The sequence below is a fragment of the Vombatus ursinus genome, unplaced genomic scaffold (genome assembly GCF_900497805.2).
Source record: "Vombatus ursinus unplaced genomic scaffold, bare-nosed wombat genome assembly UNPS02014810.1, whole genome shotgun sequence".
Classification (NCBI taxonomy): Eukaryota; Metazoa; Chordata; class Mammalia; order Diprotodontia; family Vombatidae; genus Vombatus; species Vombatus ursinus.
In genome coordinates, this window is record NW_020954588.1 from 28,479,677 (window position 1) to 28,505,234 (window position 25,558).

General features: G+C 40.2%; 1 protein-coding gene across 3 annotated transcripts in view; it reads left to right on the forward strand.

Moving 5' to 3' along the window:
* The window catches only part of PLD1 (phospholipase D1), a 261,073-nt gene that overhangs the window by 110,001 nt on the left and 125,514 nt on the right, over positions 1-25,558 (forward strand). For all 3 annotated transcript variants that reach the window (XM_027875838.1, XM_027875839.1, XM_027875836.1), the window contains 2 exons: positions 21,052-21,236; positions 23,699-23,826. In XM_027875838.1, coding sequence (XP_027731639.1) covers positions 21,083-21,236; positions 23,699-23,826 — 282 coding nt within the window. In that variant the 5' untranslated portion in view covers positions 21,052-21,082. The remainder of the gene's footprint in view (positions 1-21,051; positions 21,237-23,698; positions 23,827-25,558) is intronic.

A 25,558-nucleotide genomic window follows, 5' to 3' on the forward strand; every position in this document is an offset into this window, starting at 1 on the left:
ACTTCCTTCCCTTTCTGACTCCAGAGACTATGCCTCAGCCTCCCACCCCCACCCTCTCTCCCCCTTCCTTTATAATTCTGTCTTGAAATGTATTTTCTTTTTACACTTCAATCTTGTCTAACATCCTCATTTGTTTAAACCTATTCAAATATTAATTTACCGATAAACAATTTAGTGACGTATTGGTAATATTGAATGAAATTGTTAATTGATAAGTAACACTGGCAGCAAACTCTTTCATCCATGTGTGTTAGTGACATACTTTTCAAATCTGGAAAGATGGCCCTCTCCTAGTTTTATCTCAAGGTACAAATGGAAAGCATTTTCTGGGGTAGGATAAAACAAATCCTAGCTTTCTAAAGGAAAGGTTATAAAGCTAATCCACCTCTGCCTTCAGGTATATTAACATCTCTTATAGGTCACCAATTGCAAATGGTTTTTTTTTTTTCTCTAGCATTTAATGACTGATATTTCTTACAACTCTTTCTAATTGTTTTCATGGGACTTATAATCCTTGGATAGTAATTAAAGCTTTAAAGTTCCCACAGCCTCCCTGAAAGTTTCAGTTTACAGGTGAGCAAACGGAGTCATAGCTTGAGTAATTTAGCCAAGGTTTCTAGTGACCTTGGCTGCTGTTGACGCCCATCAATGAATGCCAAACTGCTAAAACCCAGCCAGGACAGTGGCTGCTGGGCGCCATCCTGGGAAGTGGCCCTGCCACTGTTGGCCTAAGCCCAGCGTCTGTTTCTGTAGCGTGGTCAGTATCCAGATATTTTCTTTCTGGATTCCATCTCCCCACCCCTAACCCCCATCACCATTGACTGTTTAGTAAGCATTCAGTTAAACATGTATTAAGCATCTATTGTATGCCAGATTGTATAACCCTGAGTAAATCGTTTAACCCAGGGATTCTTAACTTGAAATCTGTGAATGTATATGTGATTATATGTGTGTGTGTGTGATTTTATATATATATGTGATTATATGTATGTCTATATATACACATATGTATACGCACAGACACAGATACATACACATATATGCACACATATACATATATAGGCATCCAAAAAAGAATTTGAGAATTCCTGACCTAACTCTCCAGGCCCCAGGGAACTAAAATGGTATGTTTCAGAGCAGGTCAGTGATCTGCATTATCTCAGAGGTTGTTTCCTTTTCGGTATTTCCCTATACCAAAGAACTCACAGGTTCAGTCCCCCAAAACAAGAACACAAGTCACAAGATGAGTTTTGGCCCTGTCCCAAGGCTGACTAGCTGTGGGACTTTGAAGAAGCCCTCTTTCCACCCTGGGCCTTAATTTTTCCATCTGTAAAATAATATTTGTCTATCAGAGGTATCAAACTTGAAGACAAATTATCAGATTAAAATGTAATTGGGAAATGTTTAACAAAATAAATAAAAACACAATACAACATAGATGATGTTAATCTGTGGTATTTTTTGAGATTCTCTCTATTTGAATTTGACCGTACTGGAGATGACTATTAAGGCTCTTTCCAGGTCTGAAATTCAAAACCTCAATTTAATAAGCTTTTATTAAGTGCCTATTACTATAGGGCACTGGATCAGGGCCTGACATTGTTTAAAAGGACAGAGTTAGATGAGAAATAGGTGGAAACTAAATTAATACAAGGTGGAATGCGATAATGGTCCGAGAAGGGTTGAGACAAACACTTGAGGGAGTGATCACTTTTATTTGAGGGGAATAGGAGAAAGTTTTGTGGGGAAGTGGCCCTTGCTCTGGGCCTTAATCCTCAGACTCATAAACTCAATATCTCTGGAACCACTGACTCCTTCCACCCTCCCCCTGCCAGACTTGTTACCATGGAAGGCACCAACATCCTTCAAGTCCCAAGGCTCAAAACCTTTCCCTAGAAGGAAAAGTCAGAGATGATCCCACGATTTTGAGACTGGCATCTAGGAGGATGGTGTTAGCATCAACAAAAATAAGGAATTGGCAGGGAGAGTTTTTGAATTTGCTAAATTTGAGATGTCAGTGGAACCCAAAGCTAGAGATTTCCATCAGGGAGCTAGAGAAGCAGGTTTAAGATGGAGGTAACCATGGTCTTCTGGTAAATGTTTAACAACTGGCTCTCAAAAATGTACATAAGACATACTTTTAAGTTTCATCTGCATTTAGCATTTTCTCTACCACTTTCTAAAGTCCAGATGGTCTTCAGAACAATAAATCAAGCCCTGATTTGTAGCATTCACCAGTTTCTGAGATGGAAATGCTTATACTGAGAATGTAGCAGTCAAGCTAGCTCCAGCTACATCACTGGCTATAGGAGGAAAGTCCTAATTCTTCAGGGCAGCCCAGAAAGAGAGTGGTCTGCATCAGGATGCAGGGGATGAGCCTCACTTCAGATCTTAAACAAAGCTTGGAAGGGTTGTGATGCAATGCAGAGGGCATTCTCATTCAGGCACAGGTTGAACTGGATGGCTCCTAATGTGTGTTCCAGCCCTGAGAGTCTGAGATTTTGGCCTTGAACTTGGGTGCAAGACCAGGTCTGCCTTTATTGATCTGATTTGCTTATGCACAAAAAGAAATAGATACCTTTGCCATGGATCACTGAGATGATAAGTGACTTGTCCAGGGTCACACACCCAATTTGGGGGTGGGGGGTGAACCCAGGCCTTTCTGGCTCCAAGGCCAACTGTCTATCCATTACTACACAGGTAGTGAGTATGTAGTCTTTCAAATGTAGGCTGAATTGAATTTTTGAAAATCATACTTTTTTGGTATATCAAGACTTGGATAGGTCATCTTGGTTCCAGACATTTATCTTACAATTAACATACAGAATTATATAACAAAGGGACTAGTTTTCTGATGTGGTGACTTGGCAGAACTGATGTGAGAACTGAAGTTATGGACCAGGAAGTCCTAGGCCATTTCAAGAGTTAAGAGTCATGATTGTATTTGGAGAGTTCCAAGATGATGAGATGCTTTTCCTGGGATGCTCTAGAAAAGAATCCTGAACTGGGGTTGGGTTGAATGGCCACTTGAATGAGTGAGAGGGCAAGAAGGAGGGGACTTCAAGGTTTTCAACCTGGATGAATGGGAGAAATGCCATTGGTATTTTTTTTTTAGCTGAAGCTGTCTTAAAATGGCCCATCTAGAAACCTCCATGATACTTTCTTGTTGGCACTATCATCCCTCACGTCTCACTGTTCCTCAACACATTTAAATGGACGTTGTTTGGAAAGCAGAATAAAGCATTTCTGGAATTATAACATATATATGTACAAGGAAAAAAAATAATGCTAATAGAGAGGTGGTTTTCATGCTGAAATGACAAGATTGTTCTCTTAACCACTGTGAGGTATAGGGAGTAGCTCAGCTGCTGACAAACTGTTTCCATTGGAAACAGCCACCTCCAGTAGCATCAGTGTGTACTGTACATGATGAAGTTGTCCTGTTCTCCTTGGGTTAGTATTAAAAATAGCCAAGAAGCATCATTATCAAAAAGCATCTTAATAACACACTAGACTTGCTCCAAGCAGTTCATTTGGCAGAAGGTTATAGAAAATTGTAAGAACTGTGGAAAACAGACTTTAAGCAGTTGTTCACTTGCTTTCATTTTTTAGCCAAGAAAAGCCAAGAAAAAAAAGAAAGAATACAATAGTTCCTGTCCATTGAGCTATGGAGCCTGCAAATCTGACTTAAGTTTTTGGCAGCATCATCTCTGATTTCTACCCCCAAGGAGGGAAGATGCCAACATCAGCACTGGGCCTGATAGAAACGTCTATCTCCAGGCAGAAAACAAAAGACTGAGTGTGGGGTGAGATTGGGTAGTGGGAGCCAAAGGTCAGAGTACAAGCAGGGTGATGGAAGCTTTTAGCCTCCTGGGAACCAAACTGCTTCTTCTTTTCAAAAACCACACAGACATTTATTTATTAATTTGTATATTTATTTCAAATTCTTCCTTTCCTTTGTTTTCCCTGCCACTTAATAGCATTTTATTTTTTCTAATTACATGTAAAGATAGTTTTCAACATTTACTTTTACAAGATTTTGAGTTTCAAATTTTTTCCTCTTTCTGTACCTTCTCCCTAAGACAATGTGCAATTAATCAGATATGGGCTATACGAGTACAATCGTATAAACATATTTCCACATTAGTCATGTTGTGAAAGAAGAATCAGAACAGAAGGGAAAAACCACAAGAAAGAAAAAAAAAGAGAGAGAGAAAATGGTGTGCTTTGATCTGCATTCAGACTCCATGGTTCTTTCTCTAGCTGTGGATAGCATTTTCCATTGTGAGTCTTTTGGAACTGTCTTAGGTCATTGTATTGCTGAGAAGAGCTAAATCTATCAAAGTTGGTCATTGCACAGTGTGGCTGTTTAGAAACATGGTACAATGGGTCGTAGAAAAGGTAATTTAAGGGAAAAGTTGCATTTCCGGAGACTGTCCTTTTGATGAGATTTTGCAAATGTATCTTTTGGGTCAGGCCATAGAAATTGGATTTATAGTAAAGGAAATATTGGATGATAGTTAAAGACATCTTAGCTATTTTGCTATGGAAGTGTATAGATCACTTTATCTCACCCCTACCCCCACATCCCGGTTTTGTGCTGGGTGATGTCTATAAATGAAGCCTTAAATGCTAGTCAAATATGAACTTTCTGAGCATGGAAATGGAAGGACCAGAAAGACCCAGTGAGAGGATACTGGGAAATCCGGTAGTAACAATTAGCCCTGGGGTGGCACCTTTTCTTCTGTTAAGTCAACAAGAGATAAAGGGAGAGATTATGAGGTCATAGTTTTAGAGTTTAAAGGTACTTTGGAGGCCCAGCTCCCTCATTTGACTTCGCTTTCACCGTCCCCCATTACATAGCATACCTAATTCCCCGGGTAGGAAGAGGCAAAGTCAGGACAGGAAGCCAATTTCCCCAACTATACTTAAAATACTTTTTCCATTGTTCCATAATGTTTGACCCTTAGAGGGGCCAGTCACCAAGCCAATTGATAGATATACTAAGCTCAGAAAAATAGTAATTTGGAAGAAACTCACTTAGCACAATGCCTGGCACAGGAAAGATGGTCAATAAATTCATGCCGACTTGACTGTTGAACTAGAGCTAGGCCTTAAAAGTCATGGGATCTCATTTTACAGATGTGAGACTAAGACCCAGAGAGATAAAGGAACTCTTCCAAAGTTACAAAATTAGTTGTGCAGAGTCAGGACCTGAACCCTGGCCTCGGAACCAAGTTCCTCACTTGTTATCTGGTACCACAAATCTCCCAAGATGATATTCATAAGTCTTTTTTTATTTTTTCCATAAGTCTTTAAAAAATTGGCTTAGTTAGGCCAATGAATAAGCTAATGGCAAGACTTTTATTTTAATAAGGTACTTGGCCCGTGCTCAAGAAATCCTGGTTGAGTTAAATTGAGTAAGCACTCTATCAAATGTGGGCTGAATTGAATTTTGAATAGAGTAAATTGTTTGTTTTTTGAAAAAATAGCAGACATTTTATTAAACATCAAGACTTGAAGAGTGCCATTAGCTTCTAACATTTATCTTACAACAAACATACAGAATTGTCTTTGTATAGTAAAAATTCAATTCTGATCAATAGGCATGCATTAAGGACTTACTTGATGACAAAGAATTGGATTTATTACTTTGATATGTGTATGTATATATGTATATTTACCTTAGGAAAAGAATCAAGACAGTTTCTAACATTCATTTGCTATCTAATCTGTGTGCGGGCTGATGCTCATCCAGCAGAAATTCTAACTAATTTCATTTTAAGGAAATACGAGAAAACAAGGACTCTACATCAGGGGTAGATGGGCTGTGTTGGGATTTAATGAGTTGTGAGAGGAAAGCTGTATTCTTTGGGAGGCAACTGAGAAATCTGGGGCATTTATTTCTCCTGGTACATGTAAATACAATTTGTGAAATGTACTTATGAATGCAGAAGGAACATCCTTTGTCTAACCAAATGGCAATGATTTTTGGTTCAGGGAATATGGCACACTGGTTGATGAACTCAAAGCTGTTTTGCTTAGGAAACATACAGATCCCTTTTTATTCCCTTATCCCCTCTTCCCCTTTAACCTCACCACACACACACACACACACACACACACACACACACACCACACACACACACACACCCCATATTGTGAAGTAAATAAATGCAACCTCAGCCTGGTTGACTGAGAAAATTCTGATTATGAAAGTGAGAATTAAATTTGAAGATTAATTAAATTAGATAAAATTTCTTAAATCCTGTTATATACCAGGTATTGTATTAAGCATCAGGGATAAAAAAAAAATCAAGGAGCCTATATTTATCAATAAACATTTATTAAACACCTCCTCTGTGATTAATAAATGGGGCACCATTCTAGGTGCCAAAGATACAAAGACAAACATAAAACAGTGTCTGCCCACCAGGAACTTACAAGACTATATGTATTGGTATGTATAAAATAGATAGAAGGTAATTTATAAGAAGAGGATAAAGTGGAAATATAGGGGAATATAGCTACTAAGGGAGAAGAACTAAAATCAGAATATACATTTAGTCATTTTGGAAGAGCAATGGAAGCTCTAACTAATTACTGGGGAGTCAGGAAAGGCTGCCTGTGGGAGCTGGCACTTGGAACTGAACCCCTGGAGCTTCAATAGGTGGAAGTGTGGGAGGAAAGCATTACAGGCAGTACAAGGAAGGAATTAGGAAGGGGGTGGTTTTAGGAGGAAAGAAACAATACTAGGTATGAGAACCAGGAAGTAACAGCTAGAACCTTTCAGGCTGTTAGTTGAGCAAAAGATGATGGTGAAGATACTTCCTAATATGCTCCTTAGAGAGCTACACTGTTAATCTGATTCCAGTTGGTAAGAGAAACAAAATGTCAGACACCCTAGCACCTTACAGGAAGTAGGAAGAAGTCATCTCTTGTCCCCACAGTATATTCAATGGTGTAATTGACACACTGTTTGGCAGTTTCACTTTTGAGCAAGAAGGGTCCTGGATTTCTTGGAGTTCTCTGTCCAGGCTGGGTCAAGAAGCATTCATTAAGCACTTACTACCTTCCAGGCAATGTGCTAAGTACTAGAGATACAAAGAGAGACAAAAAACCAGACTCCTTTTTTAACCCTCATAGTGAGATGATCATACACTTTTGATGTCAACTCATATCATCAGAAAATTATAGCATCACAGATTTAAATCTGGAAAGGCGCTCTGAGATCCTCTAATCCAACTCTCATTTTGCATATGAGGAAGTGAAGACCTAGAAGGGTTCCACTGAATTGCCCAAGACCACATAGGTAGCATACAGAGCCATATATTGTACACTGTGCCTAAAGAGAGCTCTGCCTTTCTCTGCTTGAAGCATTGACTTTCTGCAGATTTTTGACACGTTCACTGTCTAAGATTGTCTGAGAAGAGAGTGCCACTGTTCATAATGAAAGAAGAACCTATTTTTTCCTCTAGTGCAAATGCAAACAGAATCATCCAGAGCTGCTGTGAGCTCTTCATGGATACTTTCTCCTCATGGTACTGAGTGTGATAAAGATCTCTGAGCATAATTTCATGGCAAGGTAATGAAACCAATTCCATTATCCAAACTGTAAACACTACAGGCATTCTCTTTCTCTGGCTGAGCCAAAAAATAAGAGGACCACTGTCCCTGGCAGCTGCTCACCCACCACTATATATCATTGTGGGTGAAAGAACACATTGGTTATTAAATGAAAGTTTGGAAGCCTAAGAGCTACAGAGGGCATAGGGGCCGAGAGCTTAGGAATCCGGGACTCAAGTATGACTATTTAACTATGAGAGATATTCTGGAAAGAAATACTGATTTGGAGTCAGGCAGCCTGGCTTCAGATCCCAGCTCTGTGATTTAACTTTTGACTAGGCATTTCCCCCTCTCTGGGCCTCAGTTTCTTTATCTGTAGAATGGGGGGTAGGATAGACTAGAGGCCAATCTTAAAGCCTGTGAGCCTAGCATCTTAACTAATATTTATATGACCTTTAGTGAATCCCTTCACCTTTTTAGGCCTCGGTTTCTTCATCTATGAAAGGGGCTGACTAGATGACCTTTGAAGTCTTTTCCAGTCCTAATTCATGAGCTTATATTTGTCAGCTCTCTCTGGGCAGGGCTGAGCCTTAAGCTTTTTCTGTACTCTAGAGTACCTAACTCCATGCTGGGTATGCCAAATGTAAGTATTTTGGGTATGCCCAATAATGTGTGTGTGTGTGTGTGTGTGTGTGTGTGTGTGTTTGCGCACGAGTGCGTAGTAGAAATAGGAGAATTTTGAACATATCTTGGTTTCTTATTTATACTTCTCCTTACCCTTGCTTAGGTTTTTTTATACCTTAGGATGCCCTGTTTTTCTCTAGGCTCTTAGGATTTACCTGTGAAAGGTCCTTAGCAGTCTTCTTAGCCCAGTGCTTGGCACATAGTAGGTACTTAATAAATATTGATAAGTTGTTTAATTGAGCTACTATGATGCTCCCATTCTACAGATTAAGAAATGGAGACTAAGAAGTTTGCCCAAGGTTACCCAAGGAGTATGTGGCAGAGTTAGAATTCTCTAGGGAATCCACACGTGTTGATCTATTTTCCTTTATCTTGCTATATTTTTTTCAGAGATATTTGGACTGGTTTAGATTCCTTGGAGGACATCTTTCCCTTTCTTATTAATAGCTTCTCTGTTAATTTATCTACTCACACTCAATGTTTGTTTTTTTTTTTTTGACAGTTTCCTTCCTCTTGAGATCTTTGGCAAACTCCCTGATTGGACTGTAAACTCCTTGAGGGCAGGGACTTTCTTTTGCCTCTTTCTTTATATCAAACACTTAGCATAGTGCCTGGCACATAGAAGATGCTTAATAAATGTTTATTGATTGATCAATTTCATTTCCCACACTTGTGTTCCTCCAGTTCTCACTTTCTGACTCCTTCCTCTGAAGGTGAATGCCTAAGGAATAGACCTCAAAACTTTTTAAATCTTCTGGGGAATTCACTTTTCATCAGCTTCAGTCCCTTCCCCAAGAGACTTCTGAGAGGAGAGAATGGACCCTCAGCTGAATGCCAGTTCCCCTTCCTTTGGGTCTAGTACAACCCCATACATAAACTAGTGCCTGGCCCCAGTTGTCTCTCTGATTTAGTTCTCTGGCTGAGCACTGCTTACAGTGTGCTGTTGGCCTAGGTGAAGCATATTTCTACTTTCCTATGTCTCCACATCTGCCTCTGGGAAGCAGGGCAGAGTTGAGTTCCATTGCCTATTGCCACAGAATGGTAGGGAAATGGCAGGGGCAAGGAGGTGTCATGGCAGAGACTACAACAACAGTCAGGAGAATTGCTGCCCAGAACACGAGGCTTTGGTTGGGTTGTGCTGCCCAGCCAGGGTGTAGGAGCTGGCTGGGGAAGGGATACTTAATGGACACCTTAAGCATTAGGGATTAGGCTTCTCTGCTTAATTCATCAAGTTGTTTCCTCTTAGGGTTCTTGATATCTTAGTATGTGGAGGAACCTACAACTACATTACTTTTTGCTTATAATTCTTATTTTGGAGAGTATTGAGATGGTAAGGATCAGAGAAAATGTCTAGTTCTCCTTCTTATTGGTCACATCAGTAGGTACTATTATCCTCATTTTATGGGTAAGGAAACTGAGGCTGAGAAAGGTTGAGTGACTTTCCCAAGGTCACATAACTAGTATGTGTTTGAGGCAAGATTAAAATTTAGATCTTCCTGACTTCAGGTGCACCATTCTATTCACTGTGCAACCTAGATGCCTCTCTTAATAAATGTTTTTTCTTTCATTCATACATTCCCATTTAACTCATTCTTTCTGGTATGCGTTTTATTCCCAAGTCTTTTAAAGAGTTTATCTTCACTTGTGTCTGACAACTGAATCTCTTTCATTGATCGTGCCTTCTTTTATTTTAACTATTAACTTCCTGGCCAGAGGGCAGAGTGCCATCTCTGATAGATAGCCAAGGGTTCTGTTTTGCTGTACAAATAAAATTTTCCAAGTGAATCATAATTCTGTTTAATCGATAGGATCCAAAGTCTTTATAAATTAACAACCAAAGGTGGAATGATATATCTTCCTTGGTTTGGCTGGTTTCATTCACTCCAAAATTTCCAATAACTTGAGCTATAAATATTGTGAGAAGAAAGGTAGTAAAATCCATGTTGGGCACCAACTTTCCTGCCAAGAATTTATATATATACATGTGTGTATATATATATATATGTGTGTGTATGTATATATATATATGTATGTATACACACACACACATATAAATATAGATATAGATGTTCAGGAAAAATTAGTTTTACACATGAATAGGGTCTAGTTAATAGCCCTTGATTTCCTGGTGTATCTGCTATCCCATCCTACCTCTTGAAACTCCAAATAAAATTGTAAAATTCAATTCCTTGATTCCTAGAATTTTTCATTTCCCCCCTTGGTTACTATTCCCAGATGCCAATATCAGCTCCATTTTGTAGGGTTTATTTCCCATTCCTTTCTTTGGTCACTTTTTTCCACTTTATTTATTTTTTCCTTATTTCCTGGTAACCTGTGTGCTCCATTGAAAAACTTAGAATGTCAGGAGAATTTAAGGAAAGTCAACGTATTGGCTAGACTCCCCATGGCCAAGTCTGCATGGTATAGAATTGACAGGAGTGGAGTAAGATGGTCAGTTATGGATGAGCTTCAGTCTGCATTGTTGGAGGGTATGGCCATATTGATGGGATCATAGATCCATTGGCATATTGGAGTATTGTTATTATTTTGAAGGCTCTATAATTCTATGGATATACATTTCTACTCCAATAATGCAGAATGAAGCCCTGCCCATCCTGTGTGATTGCTGTTCAGGGCCTCCTGTAAATTATCTGTTATTATTGTTAATATTCTTAGAGATTTAAGACCTGGGTTCTAGTCCAACCTCTGACACATACTGGCTATGTGACCCTGGGCAAGTCATTTACCTTCTTGGGTGTTGTAGGCAACTCTCTAAAAGTATAAATCACAAAGAAAATGCTAGCCTGAATTGGCAGAAGAGTTTTCATCATCAGTGAATTCCCAACACCAACAAAATCATAGGTTTAATCCTTAGCATATTTTGGTAAATTCATCTTCAACTTGAAGGGTCCATGATTGCATTTATGTTGATGATCTGTTCATCAGTGCTGGTGATGAGTCCTCATTTATTTAGCAGCCCTGCGTGGGGAGCACTGTGCTAAGACCTAAGGGACTTTCCAGATCTGTCCATAGGGAGCAGTGTGGCACAGCATGGAAGAGCGAGGGAATCAGGAGAAACTGATCGTCACTTACTTAATCATTAAATGGTCTTTGACAGATGCTGCTGCCAAAAAAACCTTCTCATCCCATGACCATCTGATGATCAGCCTCCCCACACTTGATCTGAGTAAGCTTTGGAGGGCAGGCATACAGTTCGCCCCTGGGCTCTTCCTTGGACCCTTTCCACCTTTGTAACTTGTCAGTTAGCCAATAAGCATTTATTACTATAGACTATATTGTTTACCATGTGCCAGGCATTGTGTTGATCTCTGATGGTACAAAGAAAGAGCTTGCGATCCACTTGCATAAACTAGTGGGGGGTTATCTCCATACCAGGATGAGGTATCAGTCGGACTTTAGTGCAGGAGTAAACTTCCACTCTTAACAAATTTGTCGTTCAGTTGTTTTTCAGTTGTGTCTGACTCTTCGTGATCCCATTTGGGTTTTTCTTGGCAAAGATACTGGAGTGGTTTGCCATTTCCTTCTCCAGCTCATTTTACAGATGGGGAAACTGAGGCAAACAGGGTTAAGTGCCTTGCTCAGGGTCACATAGCTAGTAAGGGCCTATGGTCAGATTTGAACTGAGGAAAACGAGTCTTTCTGACTTTAGGCCTGGTACTCTATCCCCTGCACCACCTTAACAAATGCCAATAAAAAAATCAACAAAATACAGGATAAATCTATTTTTATTTTCATCTGGACCTCTGGTGTTGGCACAGGGAGTCCCTGTGTGGATATTCCTGATTCAGATCAGCAGCTCTTTTGGATTGTATGATCTGGAAGAGCTGCCAGAAGCACTGGGAGGATATGCATTTCCCAGGGGTCACAGAGCAATATGTATCACAGGCAACGCTTGAATTCAGGTCTTCCTGACTACAAAGCTAGTGTATCTGCTATCCCATCCTACCTCTTGAAACTCCAAATAAAAATTGTAAAATTCAAACTCATTCACTCAGCTCTTGGCACCTGAGTAATCTTCACTCAGGGCAACTAAATAAATATTTGTTGAACAGATGAACTTTACAAATCGAGTTTGAATTTTACCATTTTGTTTGGAGTTTCAAGAGGCAGGATGGGATAGCGGATAGACAACTAGCTTTGTAGTCAGGAAGACCTGAATTCAAGCCTTGTCTGTGACACATGTTGACTCTGTGACCCCTGGAAAATGAGGATAATAATAATTATTATGGTTACATCTAGTTCATGGGACCATTGTGAGACATGTGAGGCATTATATAAATGATTTCTTCTTCTTTCTCCTCCTCTTCCTCTTTTTCTTTTCCTCTTCTTCTTCCTCCTCTTCTTTTTTTTCTTCATCTTCTTCCTCCTCCTTCTTCTCTTTCTCCGTTTTTATCTCTTTCTTCTCCTCCTTCTTCCTCTTCTTCCCCTTCTTCCCTTGCCTTCATGGAGGCAATCTAGTAGTTGCCGGATGACTTAAAATGTTTCTGTTGAGTGACTGACTTTAGTCTCCCTAGGGAAGGGCTGCTTCCTTTTTGGCTACGGATAGGAGAGCCCTGACACCTGTTTGCCCTTGGCAATGGTACTTTGTTTATGTGATTTTAGGTGATGATCTGGGGGTGTAGTCTTTGCCTGTTTCTAAAATAATATCCGTACCAGTCACATATTTACAAATGCTGAAGCTTAGGCTTATTGGGACAGAGGTTGAAGCTGTCACAATTTTCATATTGTTTTTCCCCTACCCCCACCCCCACTCCCAACTCTATATATCAGCTGAATTTGGCAAGGAGAAATCTGGTCTTTTTGGGTGACCCCAGCTGGAGAATGGGGTACTGCAATAGAAGGGGGGAGTCCACAGGCTGTCAGGCCAGCTTTCTAGTCTCAGACTGTAAGAACCTAAGGCAGGAAATAGGACAGAAGCAGAGGGAGTATCCCATGGAAAAATATACGGTGGGAAGTAGAAAAAGGAATAAAAGTGAAGGTGGTGGCAGGCAACAACAAGGTCATTGTTCAGGAAAACACAGGGTTGTACTCAACCTGCATTTTAATCCCATTTCTACCCTGTGTTGGCTGTGTGACCCTGGACAGGTCACTTAGTTACCCTCTCAGGGCTCTTGGCAACTCTCTCAGGCCATAAACTACAGAGAAGATTCTGACCTGAACTGGGAGAGCATATTTTCTCAGTTATACTAATGAAATTGCAAGTCCCATCCTGAGCTCTATTCTTATGTGGGGAGTTAACACATTTCTATAGTGCTTTAAAGTTTGCAAAGCAGTTTCCTCCCAATAATCCTTTCAAGTATCATTATTCATAATTTTTTGGGTGAGGAAATCCAGCTTCAGACAAGTTAAGGACTTGACTAAGGTCACATAGACAGGAGGGAGCTGAGCTGGGACTTGAATCCTGGTTGTCTGATTCTAGATACTATCTTTGGTTCCCTGCCTCTCCTTCGAAAAAAAAGACTATTTTTCATTAACTCTTGGCCCTTCCCCCAGCTTCCACCTACTTATATGGCCTCAGGTTATAAGAGAAGCCTTGACTTAAACCTGAAGTAATATATAACCACTAGCTGGACCCAATCCAATAGGCATTTATTAACTACTTACTTTGTGCAGGGCACTGAGAACACAGAGACAAGAAGAAAAGCCTCCTGTGCCCGCAAGGAGCTTAGCTGGGGCTGTGACAGTTACCCGGATAAGTAAATTGGAAGGGGAAGAGAACACGAATGGCTAGGGACAAGAAACCAATGATGGCAATGACTATGCCCACTAGACTTCCTAGGATTTGGGGGAAGCAAATTAATAAAAATAATCGGCATTTATCTACTGCTTTAAGCAAAGTTATTTACATCCTTTATCTCATTTGATGCTTTCCACAAGCAACCATGTGAGAGAAGTATCCCAGATGGTGTTTTTCCTGTTTGATAGAGAAGGAACTCTGAGTCACGGAGATGTGTTCCCTCAGAGCGGTAGAGATCAGACAGCATGTTGGTCTTGTATTCCACCAAGATTGGGTTCAAAATCAACCTCTGACACTTATTAGATGTGTGGCTATGGATGAATCACTTCAGTTTCCTCATCTGCAAAATGGGGATTCTAATAGCATCTATCACACAGAGTTGATGTAAGAATCAAATAAATAAATGAGTGTATATATATGTGTGTGTGTGTGTGTGTGTGTGTGTGTACACACATGTGTATACATACACATCTCTTTGCAAACCTTTAGTGTTATACAAATGTGAACTATTGTAAAAAGGCACCTCCAAGCCTCTCCTGATTCTCCTAGTCTTTAGTCTTCTCTTGTTTCAGTTTTGCCTTTGTATCCCCAGAGTCTAGTCCATAATAGATACATGATAAATCTTTTTTTTGTTAGTTAATTGTGTTAAATTGAGTTGAATTGAATCATGCAAGGGTTTACAGTTAATAAGTAGCAAAGCTGAGATTCAAACCTGAGTCTTCTAACTCCAAATCTATTGCTCTTGGCGCTTGTCTGATTATTTGGCACTCTGTGATTATTTGGAGCTGATGAGTCATAGAAAATAGCATTATCAGTGACAATTAAGCCTGGAAAAGGAGGTGGTCCAGTCATATAAGGAGAGGGAAAGACAACAGATGGATGACCCAAATCGTCTCTTGGTACCCCTGCCCCAAGATACTAGACGAGCCATGTGTGAAGGGAGAGCCTCTACCAGGGATGGATATTTGGGGAAACAAGGATGAGAATGGAACAGTGTGGGAGAGGAGTAAAATTCTGAATCTGTATTGATGAAATTGGGGGTGGGGAGCAGGTGGTGCAGTAGATAGAGTGCCGGGCTTGAAATCAGGAAGACTTATCTTCTTGAGTTCAAATCTGGCCTCAGACACTTTCTAGCTCTGTGACCCTGGACAAGTCACTTAACCCTGTTTCCTTCCATTTCCTCATCTATAAAATGAACCGGAGAAGGAAATGGCAAACTGCTTCAGTATCTTTACTAAGAAAACCCCAAATGGGGTCATGAAGAACCAAACACAACTGAACAGCAACAAAAACTGATGAAATCACAGATCCATTAAAATAAAAATCAGAGTAAACTTTTTGATGTCAGTGCCTGGGGAGAGTGAAACCTTGGGATCCATGCTGCTTAACGTTTGCTATTTGGAGGCAAGGAAGGTATTGCATTGTCATTCAAACTGAAGGCTTATTTTTGGCTTACAATTTCATTTCATGTTTCTCCGATAACTTCCTATGAGGCAAGAGAGACTGAGATACCAATTTCTAGGAGCAAGCCAAGGATTCAGAGTTATAGAATTGCCAAATCTCTGAGGCCAGGAGATGAAATATCTGCCACTGTACAGAGAACTGTTGTTTCTGAGTACTTCAATTATCTTGAAGAGCTTGCTTAGCAATCTACTCATTGGTGCCCTGAAAGGACTTAGTTTACACATGTGGGAACTGTCCTGGAAGAATATTGTCCAGGGCCATTTACAAATTCAGTTCTTCAGGCAGAAACATACACATTTGTGACCTTTACTAAACTTACAACCTGGGCTTTTGCTGGGTAAGAGAAATGTCATGGACCTTGATATTCCAAACCTCTTTCTCAGGTGTCCTAGCATCCCTTCTTACAGAATCATAGACTCAGAGTTTGAAAGGATGTCAGAAACCATCTCCCCCAGTCCATCCCTAATCAAACATCCCCTTTATAGCACACCCAGAAAGTGGTCATCCTGTCTTTGCTTGATTTATATTATAATATTATAAACATAACATTTATAAATATAATGTAATTATAAATATAATATTATAAACATTTGATTAATGATTCATGATTAATGATTCTTCCTCCCACCCCCAAAAGTTGCTTAGACTTCATTTTCATGTATATAACTGAGAAACTCTCTCTATACTCAATGTATAGAATTTTTATTTAACACTCTTGACAGTCCTGTAGGCTCAAAACTCAGTATTTGAAATGAAAAATGAAATCTATATAAACCTCACTACCTTGGCTACTGATGTGCAGCGGCTTGTGGGATTAGATGTCTCAGTGAAATAGAACCCTTTTTCTCAAAGAAGCCTGTCTCATTCTTGTACCTTGAGTACATATCAGTTAGAATAATTTTCATCCAAAATGTATTTTTCAGTCAAACTAACGTTAAGCCAAAATCTCTGATAAGAAATGGATCCTGTGTTTCCCATACCCCATAACATATGGCATGCTATATTGCTATGGATATTGCAGAATGGTTTCGTACCTGGAGAATATTATTTTAATATCTCCATGTTGAAATGCCCATGAAATAGCATAATTTTCTTTTAGAAATTGTTCTTCCTAGGTGAGCTCATCAAGAAGAAGCATGTTGCTACTTGAGCATGGAATTTGCTATTGTTGATTACATTCCAAAAGTAGTTAATTTCTCGCAAGAGTCTGTCTCCTCTCCAGGACACTTGAGTGGAATCATGGTGTCATTGATGTGTACGTCACCCCCTCCCCTAGAGCAGATTGTAACCCATTCATGCCTTCTTGTCTTGTTTTGCTTTCACTTCCATCCTTTCTTCCATAAATCCTCTGGAGAGGAAGAGGCAGCTACATGAGCATTGGACCTGGAGGTAGGAAGACCTGAGTTCAACTCTAGCTCAGACCCTAACTAGCCATGTGGCCCTGGGCAAGTCATTTAATCTTTATCCGCTTCAGTTTCCTCAACTGTAAAAGAAAGATAATCATAGCACCTATGTCTCAAGGTTGTTCTGAGGATAAAATGAGATATTTGCAAAGTTCTTAGCACAGTTCTTGGTACATATTAAGTGCTTAAAAATGTTTTTCTTTCCCTTTTCCTTTCTTTCCCCCTTAGCATCATGTCCTGGTGCCCTTGATGAAAATCAGAACATTTGTCCATTAAAACAACTTTATACATTCAACAAACATCTGTTAAACACTTACTATGTGCAAAGTGCTATGCTAGGTTCAGGTTATACAGAAATAAAAGATGATGATAATAATAATAAGAAATAACTAATAGTAACTAACATTTAGTCCCCACTCTCAAGGACTTTACGTTCTACTGGAGATGATATGATGTGTGTATAAGTAAATAAATGCAAAATGTAGGCAAAGGGATACAGTATAATTGCAAGAGGTTGGAGACATTCTCTCAAAGAGGCAACAGCTGGCCAGCCAGTGTGAATGGAACTAAGAATGCACGAAGATGAGTAATATGAAAGAAGGAAGAAGGAAGAGCCAAGGATGACTTGGAAGTTAGATGCCTTCAAGAGAAATGGAGAAGTTAAGGAAAAGGGATAAGTGGCAGTGAAAATAGGCATTCTGGCTTGGTCATGGGGAGCTTGAAACGCCTGGGGAGTGCCCAATAGGAGCTGTCCAGGAGGTAGTTGGGCATAAGAGTCTGATGAGGTTTTTTCTTGTAGTCTAGCTATATGACAGGTTAAATCAGCTTAGAAACCTTATGTCTTTCGCAACACTGTTTAAGGGAAAACATGATCCCACTTCCAGCAATGGACTTTTAAATGCTAAATACCATGCCTTTGTAAGTTGAGGCTTATAAATCAGTCAGTCAGTTAATAAACATTTATTGAACAGGGACACCTAGATGGCACAGTGGATAGAGTGCCAGGACATAATCAGGAAGACCTGATTCAAATGTAGCCTCAGACATTTACTAGCCATGTGACCTTAATCTGTTTACCTCAGTTTCCTCATCTGTAAAATCAGAATAATAATAGCACCTACCTTTCAGGGTTGTTATGAGGACCCAGTGAGATAATACTTGTAAAGTGCATTTATATATTAAGTGCTATGTAAATGTTAACTACTATTTAGCATCTACTACGTGTCAGGCATTGTGCTAAGTTCTGGGTGTTAAATTGGATCTGTTATTATTGTTCAGTTATTTTTCAGTCATGTCCAACTCTTGTGACCCTATTTGGGATTTTTTTGGCAGAGATACTAGAATGGTTTGCTATTTCCTTCTCTAGTTCATTTTACAGATGAGGAAATTGAGACAAACAGGGTGAAGTGACTTGCCCACAGTCACACAGTTACTAAGTGTCTGAGGTTGAATTTAAATGCAGGAAGATGAATCTTCCTAATTCCAAGCCCCAAATTTTTACCCCTTAGTACAAACTAGTTTTTTTGTTGTTGTTCAGAGCTGTGCTTTCATCAGTGCCAAGAACTTCCGGTATGGACATTCTTTTCACCAAAGTTGATCAGCATCTCATCTATAACTTATAGTTTTCCAGAGTTGTCTGGGAGCATTTGGAGGTTGTATGACATGCTTGTGATTACACAGTTTGTATGGGCCAAAGAATGAAATAAAACTTGATATTTTTGACTCATCAGCTCTCTTACCTCTCAATTGATACACTAGATATTATTGTCCAGAATATGTATGTAATGTTCTACAAACCTGTCACATGATATAACATCCTAGGGTCACGAGATCCTTTAGTTCATTCCTCCTCATCTTACTGATGGGGAAACTGAGGACCAGAGACATAAAGAAACTCACAGAGGGTCACATAGTAAGTAGCAGAGCTGAGATTCTACCTTAGACCTTCTAGAAGTTTCCAGATCCGGTTTTCTCTCTCCTCCTCTTCCTCCAAGAATTAACATTTGGTTATTGGAATAGGGGAATCTAAAGAACATTCTCCCAAGACAAAGAAATCTTAGCTTTATTAGAAGGAAGAATTCCAAACACTAAATTTTAATTTTATGAAAACCTGCCTCTCCATGGCAAAAATGACTGCATTGATACATATCAGTGTCACTGTAATGGTTCCCTTTAAATTAGTTGATGTGTAGTTGGGCTTTCTCCAGATGCGTGTCAGCCATCCCTCTGTCTTGCAACCTGGCCAGCCCTGCTCCTCTTGTGAGTATACATTTCTTGGATGAAAGATTTTCCATTACTTTTTGCCTGACTTTCATTGTTGGTAATATACCACAGTCCACTTGCGCAGATGAAAAACTCATTAGCATTTCATTGTAGAGCTACTGCCTTGTTCCTTTTAAGGCTAAGCACCTGACTTCAATTTAAGCCCCTTCTCCCCGGTTAACTTTTAAAAGATCCACAGCCTGTAATTATACACACACACACACATACCACGTATATAAAATATATTTAATCACTATGTATATATAATACATTTAATAGCCAGCAACAAAGAAGATGATCAAATAAACATGCTCAACAAGGCATAAAATCTCATATGAAATCCAAGGCATCTCACAAGGGAATTGACAGACAAAAAATGTTTGTTCTATGTTCCTTTCCAAGGTCATCTGAAGTTTTATAATATATCTGTATCTGCATACACACACACCTATGCACACATATATACAAACACATATACATGCACACACATATATGGGCAGCTAAGTGGTGCAGTGAATAGAATGCCAGGTCTAGAGTCAGGAAGACTCATCTTCTTGAGTTCAAATCTGATCTCAGACAATTACTAGCTGAGTGACCCTGGGCAAATCACTTAACCTTGTTTTCCTCCATTTCCTCATCTGTAAAATGAGCTGGAAAAGGGAATTGCAAACCATTCTAGTATCTTTATCAAGAAAACCCCAAACAGGATCAATAAGAGTTGGACATGACTGAAAAATGACTGAACAACAACATGTATATATGCATATATATAATACATATTTGTATAGACATATATATTATGTATACATATATACTGTATATATGTGAATACACGTATTTTTATTTCTATTTGTACTAGAAAAAAAATGGTTGTCCATCACCTAGGAGAAGACTGAACAAACTGGGATGTATGAAGGAAATGGGACACTATTGTGCAGTAAAAAATTATGAATCAGGAGTCTCAAGTTTCCTTCAGAGTTAGCGCCACTAACATTTTACTTTCCTGAACCCCTCCCCCAAGCTGTTAGTGCCTTCCCCCTTGAAATTACTCCATATTTGCTTTGTCTATTTTTCTTTATATACATATTGTCTCATAGAATAGACTGTAAGATCCTTGAGGGCAGGGATTTTACACCTTAGTCTTTGTACTCCCAATACCAACCACAATGCCAGGCTCACAGTGAATGTAAATAGCATTGCCTCTAAGGAACCCTAGCTTTCTTTGAGACTCAGTTCAAATCTACCTTCTTCAAGAAGTGCTCCCTCATTTTCCTAATTGTTAATACTTTTTCTTTCCTCAAAATATCCTCCATTTAGATAACTATTTACTCACTGTATCACCCAGTCTAGGGTAGCTGGGTGGCTCCAGTGAATAGAGTGCCAGGTCTGGAGTCAGGAAGACTCCTCTTCTTGGGTGGAAATCTGGCCTCAGACACTTACTAGCTGTGTGACTCTGGGCAAGTCACTCAACCCTCAGTTGCCTCAGTTCCTCATCTGCAAAATGACCTAGAGAAGGAAATGGTAAAGCACTCTAGTATCTTTGCCAAGAAAATCCCAAATGGGGTTACAAACAGTTGGACACAACTAAAAATGACTGAACAACGATAATGAAATTACCCAGTAGTCATAATAGCTCATATGTGAATGGCACTTAAAGGTTTACACAGTGTTTACATACCTCATATCATTCTGAATGTCAGTTATTCAGAGATAGAGATTATTTTGTTGGCTTTTTTTCTTTTGTACACAGTAGGTACTTAATAAGTGTTTATTGGGTTAAATTACTTAGGATGGCTGGGGGCTGTGTACAGCTGGTTGGTTGTTGGTTTTTGTGGTTGAGGTTTTTAAATTTTTAGTGTAGTGCATTTTATCTTGGATTTAAGCCTAAAATGAAAACTACTTCCTCTTTCCCAGCTCCTGGGCATCAGCACCATCAGAACTTAATATGTCTTTGAAGAATGAACCCCGAGTAAACACCTCTGCACTGCAGAAGATTGCTGCCGACATGAGCAACATCATAGAAAACCTGGACACCAGGGACCTCCATTTTGATGGAGAGGAAGTGGATTTTGATTTGTCCCCGGAGGATTCCAAGCCTGGTAAGATGGAGATCTCTGTCCCTTCAGCACCTAAAGGTTGCTAAGCTTGGGGAAAGAAATGCACTTCCCATGTGGGTGCAGGGAGTAGGAGATGGGTTTGTGAGTTATGAGTGAAGCCGTAGTTCTATGAAAGAGCCCATTCCAGAGTACTAGTTTGCTTTTTGATGAAAACCCTTGGAGTATGCCTTTGAGCGTGGGATTGGGAGACGGAGGAGGTAGGCCCGAGTGACAGGATCATGGATTTAGATTTAGAAGGGGCTTCTGAGGTCATCATCACCCCAGTCCTCCCAGGTTGACCCCCACCTGCCTAGATTCTCACATTCGGGGGTGGCGGGGCTGGCTCAGAATCCTTCCACCTACCATCCCAGCCTCCGAAAATTCTATTAGAATTTCCTCTTCTCCGTGATCATGCGTTGGGCCCTCTAGGCTCCTGGCTACAGAGTGGACATGGCCACTCAAACATATTGACATCCACTTTGCCGCCCTACCCTAAAGACTCCTTGGACTTGCTATCAGCCACACCCCCGTAGCCTTAAGAATGCCAGGCGTTTCCATCCTCCTAGCAGCTGAACTCTCCTATACGTGTTGTCTCCTCAAATAGAAATTGAACTCATTGAAAGCAAGGACTATCTGGCTTTTCTATTTTTATTCTAGTACTTAGCATGGTATTTGGGAACTGGGGGCTCAGTAGATAGACCACTGAGCCTGTAGGCAGGAAGACTCATCTTCCTGAGTTCAAATCTGGCCTCTGTCAAGTCACACACTCACTTAACCCCGTTTGCCTCAGTTTCCTCATCTGTAAAATGAGCTGAGAAGGAAATGACAAACCACCCCAGTATCTTTGCCAAGAAAACCCCAAATGGGGTCACAAAGAGGTGGACACAACTGAAATTACGGAACAACAACAAAAAAATAAATGTGTTTCCATTCCTTTTCTTTCTAACTATTCCAAATCTCTCCTTTTACAGGAGAGGAAAGTGAGACCCAATCAAGTGACTTGTCCAAGGTAGCAGCAGGGTCAGGATTAAAGCCTGGTTCTTCTGGCTTCAAAGCCAGAATCTCATTTCTTCTGCTTATTCCGTATAGAGTTTTTCCATTTCATTTTGGTTTTGATGCTGTGATTTCATTAGGGTAGAGAATGATTGAGGAAGTTTCCTCTAATAATGAATATCAGCACCTTCTCTTTAACTTAGAGTCTTAGAGAGTTGACTGAAAAGTTATGTGACTTGCCTAAGGTCACACAGACAATATATGCCAGAAGTGGAATTTGAACCCAGGACTTTTTGATTTTAAAGCTAGCTTTCTCACCAGTTTGCAAACCATAAAACACTGTCTGTACAGTTAGCTGTAGCCAAATCATTTCACCTTTCTCAGTCTGTTTTGTTATCTTTCAAATGCTAAATTTTGAGAATTCCAAAAATCCTCCCAGGTCAAAATCTATAATCTTAAGAAAGTATGGTTACCAAATCAAGCATTTTATAGTCAGTTTATACTTGTAGAGGCAACATGACCTAATGGCTAGAGTACCGGACTTGGAGTCAAGGCTGCAAGCATTTATTAAGCACCTACTGTGTGCTGGGCACTATGCTGAGTGCTAGGCCTACAATGAAAGGCAAAGACCAGACCCTGCTTTCAAGGAGCTCACATAATAATGAGGGAGACAACATGTAAACAAGATATGTGAAAGATACATTGGAAATCATCCCAGAGGGAAGGCATGAAGGTGAAGGACTGGGAAAGGTTGCTAGCAAAAGGTGGGATTTTAGTGAGGACTTGAAGGAAGCCAGGGAAACTCGGCAGCAGAGATGAGGAGGAAGAGAGCTCCAGGTGGGACCGCCAAGGAAAGGGCCCACAGTCTGGGGATGGAGCGCGGTTACATGAGGACCAGCCAGGAGGCCAGAGTACATAGAGCAAAGAGAGGGGTAAGAAGAATGGAAAGGCAGAAATGGGTCAGACTATGAAGGGCTTTCAAAGCCAAGCAGACAATTTTATGTTTGAGCTACTGGAATTTACTGGAGAAGAAGGTGATCCAGGTAGACTTGCATTTCAGGATGATCAATAACAGCTGAGTGGATTGGTGGGAATAGGGAGAGACTTAAGGCAGGGAGACCAACCAGCAGCTTGTCTCAGTTCAGGTGTGAGGTGATAAAGGGCCAGTACCCAGTCAAAGGAGGAAAGAGGGAGTAGAAAATTAAAAAAAAAACAAAAACTGAGTTCAAATTCCACCTCAGATGCTTTCTAGCCATTGACCCCAGTAAATAACCTAGTTGGTGACCTCTAGGTAAGTCAACCTCTCTCAGCCTCAATGTGCTCATCTGTAAAGGGGAGCCAAGACTGATGCTAAATTAGAGGGCAGCTCCATGAGGATCAAAGGATTTGACAAACAGAAAGCACTTTTTAAAACATAAAACGCTCTTGTGATTGTTGACTGTTGTCATGTTTATTTAATGAATTGTTTTTAGTGCGCATCCCCTTCTCTATCATCTACCACACTCAAGGATTTAAGGAGCCCAACATAACAACCTATCTCACTGGGTGTCCTGTCAAAGCCCAAGTGCTGGAAGTGGAGCGCTTCACCTCTACAACAAGGGTCAGTACCCACGTGGAAATGCACGTAGCTAATTCACTTAGTTGTTTTATATCTCCAAGAAGATTGCTCCCAGTGGAGTGAGTATGCTCCACCAGCTCAGGTAGCAACTCTTCTGCCATGCTAGGTAAGTAGAGAGCCTTCATAAGTTGCTGGTCACCAAAATTCGCTTGGCAGCCAGCGCCTTGATGAGGAACCTCTTGGGATTTAGCCAGGCTGTCCGTTGGCCAAGAAACATATACCCTGTCATCTGGTCTACATTCAACTTCTTGCCAGCTTGGTATGACCTGCCAGAGCTTGCCCATTGCTTTAGACCCCAGGGTCACTCCATATAATTACAAAGCACAGGATAGAACTTGTGTTTCTCCTGGGTTCCTCAAGATTTCAAAGAAAAGTCAACCAAGTGCACTAAAGTCTTTCTATTTTCTTTCCTCTATGACATGATTTTTCTTTTGGTCACTCCCAAATTAGGTTCTGCTTTGTTTCTGTAAATTCTCTTGTCTCCCTGGGTCTGCCATTCTTGCCTCCGTGCCCATATCCTTGTTTCCCAGCTAGGATCAATGGGTCCATTTCTGGTTTCTTGCTTTGTTCCCTTGCTATCACCACACAGTAGGAAGAGCCCAGAGCATGGAGCTGCAGAACCTGAATTTGAACTTACATAAAACCTAGTTTTCCCTCTTTGCAAATGCTACCCATTTATCATAGTTCTGACCACTGTGACCAGATAGACCAAGGCAGATCCCTCTTTCACTTGACAACCCTTCAGATTCTTGAAGGAATCATCATGTCCCCATGAGTTTTCTCTCTTCCATGACAAGCATCCCTAGTTCCTCCCACCAGTCTCCCAATAGGACAATTTCAAGGCCCTTTACCATACTGATAGCCCTTCTTTGGATGCTCTATAACTTATCAGTATCTTTCTTAAAATGTGGCATCCTCAACTGAACATAATATTCTAGTTGTGGTGTAACTGAGACAGATGAAAGAAGGATCCTCATCTCCATCTTCCTGGGAGCTCTGTCTCTTTTCATATAGACCATATTTTAATCTTCTTTGTATGACTCCTAGCAAAGTGCTTTGCCAATAATATCTGCTTAATGAATGGGTTTTGAATATATACATGAGAATATCCGTGTGGTTCTCTGCTACATGTTTCCAGAGAATTTTAGTCATTACCAACTTGTCAAAGGTGGAACCAAGGTGATTTTTCAGAAACTCACAGGGCATCATTGCCACTATATCCTTACGTAACATTTCAGAGTAGGCAAGGTTTGCTTTGCTTCCTTTTCTTCATTTTTTTTTCTGCTTCCTGGCCCCTTCTCCATCCTCCCTTCCAGGTTCCCAGTATCCTATGACTGCCTAAGGCCTTCCAACAATGGCAGTCTACATAAGCTGATCCTGTACCTCAGATCCCTATGATCCAGATTTATATTTTCGCATCTCCCAAAATAAAAGCTGTGATTTCCACATAGCTTTATTTTAGCCAATCTGATGATCTAATTATAGTAATACATAGTACAATCTTCTAGGGTAACTTACTTTTTGAAAGAACTTTTTAACTTGAATCTTTCATTTGTGAGCTGAGGGAGGTGGGAGGAATTGGGGAGATATTTTTGAACAGAAAGATGTCCGTGGTACCCCTCATAGACTCTAAAACTCTACCAACTGAGTCTACGACTCCAGGCTCCTCAAGGGAGCACAGTGGGAGGAGAGAAGGCAATGGAAGTTCCCCATT